Here is a 10,271-nt window from a genome sequence, read left to right on the forward strand (position 1 = left end):
CAAAGGGCTAGCAGTGTCTACTGAAAACCATGGAGAATCTTCCTCACCCTACCCCATTGAGAACAATAGAGGATTCCACCGCCCACCCCCCACCCCCCTGAGAATACTGCAGGGGTCTTGGACCCCAGCTGAGAACAATGGGAGCTGCTGTGTGCTGAGCTCTTTGGTAAATCTGGACACTCATTTCCACCAAGCGAGCTTCTGAAACTCCAGCCTTGGCTCCAGCTCTATTAGTGACTGTCACGGTGGTTTACTGTGAGTTCGAAGCGCCCGTGGGGTCCTGTGTGTCCTGCTCACCCTGATGCAATCTAAGGGCACGGAAAGGAATGTTCCAAGATGGTGTAATTGACTGATTTCTGTTTTCTCAGTTACTTTTATTGTAAATGAAATAAAACCATAGCAGATCAGTGACAAGCTGGGGATGAAGGTGCCATGTCAATGTGAGTCATTGTCAGTGAGAGGTGCTGAAAGCAAAGATGGGACTCATGATATAGACACACTACAGGCACTCAGCCATGCAAATACAAAAACTCAACGCTGTTAGAAGAAACTCCATTCTTATTTGCTGCGTGGACGTTAGAAGGCAGCAGAGCTGGAAGGTAGGTTTGCTTAGAGACAAGGATGGTCGCACTGTCCCCTCTGAGTAGAAACAGCTGCTCAGTGTCAGAAGCTAAACTGTCCTCTGCGGTGATACTTACAAAACACTTGACAACGGCTGGTGGGCTGAGACCACTGTCATTTTGCTGACCAGTATTGTCTCTTTGTGCTCCTCCGTCTGTCTGCCGGTTCCCTCCTGTTGTCTCTCGTTGCAGATGGTAGACTCTTTGGGGCCAGACGCAATGTGGTCCTGGTCCATGTCTGGGCTTCTAGGTGCTATCAGAAGAAAGGTAGCTAATAATAATTATAAGAAACAGCAGCAAGATGTGCTGTGGTCTGAACAATTCAGGGAACCCAGAATCATTTGCATCACGAATATCACTGTTACACAGGTGGGGAAAGTGACTCACTTAAGAAAGAGGTCGTGGTGTGTCCACGGAAGGGAAGGGAAAGGATCCCGCATTTTCTCTCCTTCTCCAGTCTCCTGCTCTGTTGTTGCCACCAGTGGATCTCCCCATGTACCACGGACTTTCATTCTCTTGAATGAAGTAATGTATGGCCTCAGCCTCTGTGGTTTGGAAGCTCTGCTGGAATTCTCCTGCCACCTCTTCCAACCTGCTTTTCAGTTGTTGCCTCTCCAGGTAGTTGTCTGGAATGGCAAAACCTGCTTTGTACATCTTAGCTGCCTCCCACACTGACTTCTGCTTGTAGAAGAGGAAATCCCCCCAGTGAAGGTAGACTGCCTGCTGACACTTCTTGCTGAGGCTGGGCATTTCACTCAGGAGATTGAGATAAATCTCTTCTTGGTAGTGAGGTGTGTTTTCTCCATACATTTCAGCTAAAGCCAGCCTTGAAAACACAGAGGCTGGATCTTTCTGCACAGCCTTTTTGAAGGCCTCAATAGCTGCTGCCAATATTTCTTCTCTTCTGCCTGACTTGGCCTGCTCCAGTTGTTTCTTGTAGCAGACGCCAAGGTCATAGTGAAGGAGATGATAATTGGGGTTCAGAGAGATTGCTTGCTCTAGAACAGAGATTGCTTTTTCTATGAATTCTGGTTGAAAGAACTTGGCTGCATGTCTCAGGACCTCAGGGTCCAGGCTATTCTGAACAACATCTTCTAAGAGGGCTTTGGCTTGCTGTCTATCACACTTCTTAAGGATCTTGGCTAAATACACCTTAGCTTCATAGTTTTGCTGCTGTTCATGGAGAATGGCAACCAACTTCTTTTTGGCTGCTTCCCGAAGTACAGGCTTGTGTGAGTGAGTCCACGATGCAAAGACCGCAATTGCCAACCCAGCAAGAAATTCCCCATTTGCTTCGTCTTCTCTTAATGCAATTTGGAAACACTTTGTGGCTTCAGTGCCATTGCGGAAGCCTGCTGCCAGGAGAGACCAGCCTTTCTGTGCATGTATCTCAGGGATCTGAGCTGCATGTGGAGAGCGGCTCTTCAGGGAGCGGCAGATCTCTCTAACCTTGTCCAGGTAAAGCTCAACCAAATCATAGTGGGCCAAGTGATAATAGATCCAGGCGTAGTTTCCATAAATGACCAGGACCTGCCGGGGGAAGTTATCTGGGTGATCTCTTTGCAGAATCTCTTCGGCTTCTCTCAGGCTTTGCAGAGCGTCTTCATATTGCCCTTGCAGGTGGCAGAGATAAGCCTGCATGGCAAGGAGCGTGGGCTGGTTCTGGTAGTGAGTGTGGGCAATCCTGAGAGCCAGAGTTTGGAGGAGGTGAACTGCATCTACCTGGTCTCTGATTTCAAAGTTCCAGGTGAAGTGGCACTGGAGGGCCTGCAGCTTCTCCTTCAGACGCAGGGTGCTGCAAAGAGAGGGGAAAATGAGACTCCATCTGGGCTGAATGAATTTCCACTACATGCTGCAATCATCCCCACCACCATGACAGGGAGCGACACTGCCCCCCACCTCCAGTGAGTACCCCTGCTGCAGGTATCCCCTTCAGCACCCACCAATTGTACCCCCACCCCCACATTCCCTCCCCCTCCCCACTCGGCAGTGTCCTCTTTTTGGGAACCTGAAATATGGTCACCCTGGAACAAGCACCACACTGAACAATAGAACAACCTTCCCCCCCCCCCCGCCTTGTTAGACTCACAGGACCACCCCCCCCGCCTTGCTAGAGACACAGCCCCCTCCACCCCCCAGCTGTCCCTGCGCTCTGGTCTGGTGCCGGTGCCCTGCGCTCAGGGTGGTGCTGGGGGGGCAGTGGGGCTACGTGCAGCTGGTTCCCCTCCCAGCAGCCTCCCCCGCGCTGTAGCTCCGGGCTCCTGCTGCTGCTGCCTTTTCTCTCTGCATCTCCTGGGCTGGTCCCGTCCCGCCCCCCAGCTGCCCCTTGGCTCCAGCTCCCCAGGGATCAGAGTTAATCTCTCCCCCCCGCCCCACACGCACCCGCAGCCAGGTTTTGCAGAGGGGCGCGGAGGGGAGCAGGAGTTACAAGGCCAGTGAATAGTCTGGTAACAGCCACGTGGATGTTAGAAACTACAACAGAGAGAAGGAGGACTTGTGGCACCTTAGAGACGAACCAATTTATTTGAGCATAAGCTTTCGTGGGCTAGAGAATGCATCCGATGAAGTGAGCTGTAGCTCAGGAAAGCTTATGCTCAAACAAATTGGTTCATCTCTAAGGTGCCACAAGTCCTCCTTTTCTCTTTGTGAATACAGACTAACAGGGCTGCTCCTCTGAAACACAACGGAGAGGGGGCACAGGGCTGGGGGGGGCACTCTCTTACCGGCTCCTCCGTTGATGCGGAGCGAAGCCGGAGTGACAGCTGGCCAGAGGGGGAGTTCTCCGTGAAGGTACAGCGAGGGGAGCTCGCAGGGGAGGTGTCAACAGTGACCTGCACTAGCCCTGAGAGGCACCAGCCTGGAGAGTCAACAGGACGCAGAATCACCCCAGAGTGACCGCGCCCCAGAGATTTAAAAGCCGGAGATTTACAGCCCAGAAATGCGCAGAGGGGGGTGGCAAGCTGTCTGACTTTAGCCCTCGCTGGAAATGTCCCCCCCGCCCAGCGACCCCAATGCTCCTACCTCATTGCGATCCGCTGAGTCCCAGGCAGGGGAGGTGACGGCTCCTTTCACTGCCCCGGGTTTCTTCCCACGGTGTGGAAGTGCCCGGTTCTGGGAGAGACCCGAGTTCTGCCCGGGCAGGACGGACTGTGGCCGCCCGGGCGATGCTGCCCTTCATACGCAGGGCGGGTTGCTCGCTGGGGATCTCGCTGGTTTGGCTGGGGAGCTGCCTTTCCCCAGGAAGCGAGAGTGAGCAGGAGAAAAGGAAACTGAAACTTAACTTTAAATTCCACTTGTCATCTTCAGCGTCCGCCCAGCCCGAGTCGCCACCTGCAGCTCCATGGGTGACATGGGGCTAGTTATGGGGTGTGTGTGTGTGTGTGTGTGTGTGCGCACACACGCGCTTGCACACGTACAATCCTGGCCTGGGCTTCCCAGCACACAGACGGGGTCACTCACCATCACCACGCCGCGGCGCGCTCCCCGCTACGCCCCCAACCAGCTCCACAGCCCCCTGCCCCGAACCGGTTGCCCGTGTCCCGGCCCCGGCCAGCCCTTCCCCACCACCGAGGGGTGTTCGTATCGCCCTCATGCACTTCCAGGGCCCTGCCTGGGCACAGAGCAGCGAGGAGCAGAGGGCGATGACGGAGGCAGGGCAATTAGCCAAAGGTGAGAGCTTTGTACCTGCTCCCCCAGGTCTCCTCCTCTCCCCGAACCCTCCCCCAGCTTTATCCGCGCAGGGTGCGATTTTCCAAAGGCCCCCCCCCCCGGTTTAGACACCCAGGCCCCATTGGCTGCCAGCGTGAGCCATGCTCCTCAGTCACTTCGGCACTTTTGAAAATGCCTCCCCCACATAGAAATTAAACCCTCTAAAGTGAGGAAATAATAGTCAGGTTGTGACCGTATAGATCATTGTTGCAACCACTGTTATATATTTGCAGCAAATATGGTACAGAGGTTGTCGTGTGAGGTGTCTATGGAGAGGTTAGGATTGGCTGGGTAGGATTATGCTGTCTGTCTGGGCGTATCGTTGTTGTGGCTGAAGTGATGAACATTGGCTATGTACTTGTATCTCAATGTGCTTGATTCAAAGTAGCCTCAGGGAAGCATTTGGTCAGCTTCTTGAGAAGGGACTATTCTCGGTAAGTGCCCAGTCAAGAAACACTTAACGGACAGTGGACCTTGGGAGACTCCAATTCACATGAGAAGTCTTCCTGGGAATGTTCAAGGTAGCATGTGAGCAATGGCTGCTCTCCCTGTAAAAGAATTGAGTCATGCAGGGACATGTGGCTTGCCCATGTGACTCCAAACGCCATCTTGCTGCTGTGATTTTCCACAGTAAGAACAAAGGGGTGTCCTTCCACACGGCAGAGGATATAAAAGGCCCTGGAAATCCCTCCATTTTATCTTCAATCCTGTTTCTTACCTTTGGAGAGACTTTGCGACACTGAAGCTCTGAACAAAGGACTGAATGACCCATCCCAGCTGGGGACGTTCTCCAGAGACTTGATTTGAACCTGCCATTTATTCCATCACTGTGACATGCCTGAACCAAGAACTTTGCCATCACTGTATATCATTGATTCCATTTAACCAATTTCAGCTCTCATCTATATTTCTTTCTTTCAATGAGTAAACTTTTAGATTCTAAAGGATTGGCAACAGTGTGATTTGTGGGTAAGATCTGACTTGTATATTGACCTGGGTGTGGGGCTTGGTCCTGGTGGTGATACTGGGGAAGTGGAGTGTCTAAGGGAATTGCTTGTGTGACTTATGGTTAGCCAGTGGGGTGAGACCGAAGTGATCTGTTTGGCTGGTTTGGTGTGCCTTAATAGTAAAGGAAACCCAACCGTGGGCTGTAACTGCCCTGCTCTAAGCAATTTGTCCTGAACTGATACTCTCAGCTGTGTCCCGCCAGAGGCTGCATCGTTACCCAGGTTCCCTGTGCAGCCTCATCTCTTCCCTTTGTAGTGCCGCATGCTGGTGCGCTCTTCAATGACACGATCGCGTTCTATCTCCGTGGGCCCCTGCCTGGTTCACTGCGCTGTGGGGACAGTGTGGGGGTGTCTTCTGTTCAGTCCTACATGGGTTCTTACTCTCTGCTCCTCATTGCAGTGTCTGAGCGCTTTCCAGCTGTGCATTAAGTACTGTGACTCACACCTGTCACATGTTTGGTTTCTCCTCTCCCAGAGGGAGAAGCGTCTTTCCGTAGGGTTTTTTAAATATACATTTTGTTTTGTTTCAGAAGGTGGAGGATGTAAAGGGGGGAAGGCCGGTGGCTAGTTGCCATTTCCTTCTCACTAATAGGGAGGAGCTGGCTGTGAACCTGAAGGTGGAAGGCAACTTGGGTGAAAGTGACTACACAACGATAAAGAGTTTGTGATCCTAGGGGAAGGAAGCAGGGGGAGCAGCAGCATAAAGACAATACACTTAAAAAGCCGATTTCAACAAACTCAGGGAATCGTTTGCCTGGTTCTCTGCCCTCGATCGGTAGGGGGGACTGTCCCATCATTGAGGGGTGAGGGGGGAACAGCCAGCACCCTAGGGCCACATCTAGAGCAATTTATTTAAAGGGGATGCAAAGCCGCAGTTGCTTTTTGTTGGGGGGTGTCGGTGCCTGAGGCCTGGGCTTGCGAGGGTTAACGGGCCCTGACCAGCTCCCAGCTGAGAGCCCCTTGCTGGAGATGCATAAAGGGCTCCTTAAAGGCACAAATCCCATCATGTCCCGTGTGCTCCCCAGCCCCGGTCATCCGAGGCTCTCAGAGCAGCCTGAGGCCTTGCCAGCCGAATGCATTCTCCCCAGAGTGAGGCAGGCTGGCCGGGGGTGGGGCCTCACCATAGCCTGCTGCGTTTCCCGGCCCAGCTCTTTCTGATTCCTCACGCTCCCTTTAGGTTTCATTTCTCTGGGTTTCAGCTTCCTGATCTCTGTGCAAAGAGCTGGCAGGTGCCCAGGACAGGGAGCGGGGACAGCAGGAGAGACGTCACCCACCCTTCCCCTCTGAACATCCCACTCCCCACACCCTCCTCCTGCGAACACTTGCACGACTCACATGCATGCCCCTGTGAACATATTCCCCTCCCAACCCCACACACCCACACACACAGCCACCCACTGCTGTGCTGGGGCTGATCCTGGCTCTGTGGGGCCCCGCAGAGGGTTGCAGGGGTTGGGTGGCATAGAAGCAGGGCTGCGACTGCCCCTCATGCCTGGTCTCTGTGCAGGGTTGAGTGACTGGGGTGCCCAGCTGGTGGGAGGGAGCCGCGTTCCCCATGGGCTGTTAACCCTCTGAATCCCTTCCTGTTGTCAACTCCCAGTGGCTATGTGAGCAGGGAATGACTGAGATCTCCTCTAACATCTAGTGATGGGCTGGGGGAAAACGACTTCTGTATTTACATGAGTACATAAAAGGTTGTTACAAGGAGGCGGGAGAAAAATTGTTTTTCTTAACCTCTGAGGACAGGAGAAGAAGCAGTGGGCTTAAATTGCAGCCAGGGAGGTTTAGGTTGGACATAAACTTCCTAGCTGTCAGGGTGGTTAAGCACTGGAATAAATTGGCTAGGGAGGTTGTGGACTCTCCATCATTGGGGATTTTTAAGAGCCGGTTAAACGCCTGCCAGGGATGGTCTAGACTCTAGATCATACCTAGCCCTGCCTTGAGTGCAGGGGACTGGGCTAGATGACCTCTCGAGGTCCCTTCCAGTCCTACGATTCTATGAACTCACCTTCTCTGCCTCGATATCCAGCAGACAGAGCTGCCGTGCCAAAGGGAGCAGTGTTGGCTGCTGGTGGGTTACAAATCACTTTACTATTGAATGCAGGGGAATGACAGGTTGTTACCTTGTTGTATGAGTAAAGGGCAGCAGAAGTGGGCTGAGCCTGTCCTGATGCAGGCCGTCACCCTCCAGTGAAGTGCTCTCGTGAAGCAGGGTGTAGGCAGCGTCTCTGGAGACCCGTGGTGCTGGAGCCAGCTCTTGTCAGTGCAGGCAGCTGAGGCATTGGGTCCCCAGGGCATTCCCCTGGGCAGCTCTCCCACTCCTGTCTGGCCGGGGCACGGGGAGCCTGGGACTCCACAGCCACAGGGGAGTTCCCAACCCACCTTCCCCAGGGTGGGCTTTGCTGAAGGGCCGCACTCGCTGTTTACAGTTGCTGTAACTACAGGGTTTGGCAGCTCCCTGGCACGGTGAGTCGCTCCTGCCCAGAGCACAAGACTAGGAGCAACGTCCGGGTCAAATTGTCGTACAGACATCCACCTTTTACCAAAAAAGCCAAAGAAACAACAAAAAAGATAAGAACGTTCAAAGCAGCTTATTTGTGTTTCTATTGCATTTGGGTCTAGTAAACAATAGAGACACCTGTACATTGTTTTTATTCTTGAGTCTGCAAAATACAAATCCTACATTTAGATAAATTACAATGGCGTGGACGTGTCCATGTGCATATTTGTTTGTTTTTCCTAAAGTTAATTAAGTCTTTTAGGAAAAATTGTCAGAGCGGCCACCAGCAAGAGTTGGTGATGAGCTCTAGCGGCCGAGCCATCGACCTGGTGCGGGACGGTGGTGCAGGGAAAGAGAGCGCCCGAGCAGTGAGGTTTCCCGCTACTCACCGAGCGCTGGGTTCAGTGGTGGGACCTGAGAACGTGGCATCGCAGAGAGCGGCGGGTGGCGGCAGAGAAGCAGCAGCAGCGCCGGGGTGACCGATGGTGGCAGAGGGAAGGGTGGCAGCAGGGTCCGTTGTGCTCAATGCACGTCCTGGGTGGGGGTGGGAGGGAACCCACATGAAGGCCCCTCTGAGCTCTGGGTCTTTGCTGACCAAGGATGGCCAACTGTGAGTGGGGTGCAGTGGAGGGAGAGGGGAGCGATCTGCTAATGGGGCATTCATTCCTCAGACTTTCCCACCAGCAGCTGGGAAACTGAGGCAAAAGACACTGCCCTGTGTTAAAGGGGGAAAGGACTGAAAGGCAAAGGAGGAGTGTGTGTGTGTGATAAGAAAAGAGATCCTTATGCTTTCAGTCTCCCTAGGTTCGGCCTCCCTGTCCAGCATCTGTCATGTGGTAGGATCCCTTCTCCTGCAAAGAGGACCCCTCCCACCCTAAATAATGAGGAGTCAATCAGTAAAGGTAAAATCAAATAAAGTGTATTGAAGGGTTTATAACAAAGAGTGGGACAAATAAGAAGGGGAATAAAGAGCAAAACTGCGCAATACAGTGATTACCCCCAAACTCAACCCTACAAAACAGATATAAAATCCGTCTTGGCAGATCAAAGCGACAGCAGGTGCTTGGGACCTCAATCCTCTGGCTAACGGCAAGGCTTTGGAGAGGAGCTCCAAGGAGTCCCTTGATGTTCCTTCGGGGCCCCAGGAAAACAGAAGAAATGGTACGCTCAGGAGCACAGCGATGGACGATGACAAAGGTAAGTGCTGTTTCTTCTCCTCTCTTCTCTTTAGAGGTGAGGAAGCTGTAGGAGGAAAATCCCTAGGATGGATAGATGTCTGCAGGTAAGACCCATGACCCGTGACCCGTGACCGTCCCTGGCTGCCACTCAGTTGGACAGCCCTGAGGCCATGTTCGGGGCAGCTTTTTATACACTTGCCCGGGAAACCCCTTAGAAAAGGCGGGAAGCCCCTTCTGGGAAACCCCTTAGGAAAACCAGTTCTGACTGGAAGTTGTTTACAACTCCAGGAGAAATAAAAGAGCGGGAAAATGGACCTATAGCTCACGTGGGCATAAAATTCCATTTTGAAACCAACATGGATTCCTGTAGTCACAAAACATACGAAAATGAACCCACCTAACAAAAGTGTGCTGTGGGGTTGGCTTGGCTTATGATCACATGTGTTTGAATGTGGTTGTGATGTTTTCCCAAACTAATGCTGGGTTCCCTTTCCCTTTTAATAGCAGTTCTCTTTTGTATATCACAGACTCAGTGCCTGTGAGTGGGGACGTATTGTCTCTTGGAGGCACCCGGGGCGGTGTTAAGTTTTCCCAGATTACTGCGGTGGGGGGGCTCGAGCCAGTTCTGCACACACAGTGGTGCAGAATTCCCCCAGGAATAGTAACATAACCCAGTCACTGTCCAACACTGACCAGTTGGAAAAAGGTCCAAGGGGTGGTATTCACGGACCTCAGCCTGCTGAGTACTGTGGCAAATGCTTCCAGCTCTGGTGGGGCCTGATGTTTACACAACTGCTAGAAACGTCCCTGCTTTGTGTGTCTGAGTGGAGATAAGACCAGGAGGAGATGGGTGGGCCAGAAGAGAGAAGAAACTCTGGTTATTGCAGATATCTAGAGGGAGACGAAGTCCTGTCCCTTATCCAAAAGGCCAGGCCCATCCTGCCTCCCTCTGAGGGTCCCCTTCCTCTCCTCCACTGAGATCTGGGCAGTTCAGGACACAGTCAGAGGGGGCTGGATGGACGCCTCTATGCAGGGCCAGGATTGGGACAGAGGAGACACACACAGAACTGCATGCTCAGGAGAGTTTATTCTTGTTGTGGGCTGCAGCCACTGAGGGGAAGGGGCAGGAGTGTAACTAGAACAGACACACTTCGGGGAAGAGAGTTTGCAGCTGGGGAAGTGAGATCTGGTCTCTCAGGGAGGGCGGGGACTGTCTCTTGATGCAGCAAAGGCATCGGAAAGTCTGGGACCTTGTCTG

The 10,271-nt window shown here is 52.8% G+C and overlaps 1 protein-coding gene across 1 annotated transcript in view; it reads right to left on the reverse strand.

Moving 5' to 3' along the window:
* Positions 1-318: 318 nt before the first annotated feature.
* The window catches only part of LOC141992053 (interferon-induced protein with tetratricopeptide repeats 5-like), a 17,214-nt gene continuing 7,261 nt past the window's right edge, over positions 319-10,271 (reverse strand). The window contains exons 3-4 of the mRNA XM_074960671.1: positions 1,008-2,415; positions 319-873 (exon numbers count right to left, since the gene is read on the reverse strand). Coding sequence (XP_074816772.1) covers positions 1,008-2,415 — 1,408 coding nt within the window. The 3' untranslated portion in view covers positions 319-873. The remainder of the gene's footprint in view (positions 874-1,007; positions 2,416-10,271) is intronic.

Source organism: Natator depressus, chromosome 1 (assembly GCF_965152275.1).
Source record: "Natator depressus isolate rNatDep1 chromosome 1, rNatDep2.hap1, whole genome shotgun sequence".
NCBI classification, from domain to species: Eukaryota; Metazoa; Chordata; order Testudines; family Cheloniidae; genus Natator; species Natator depressus.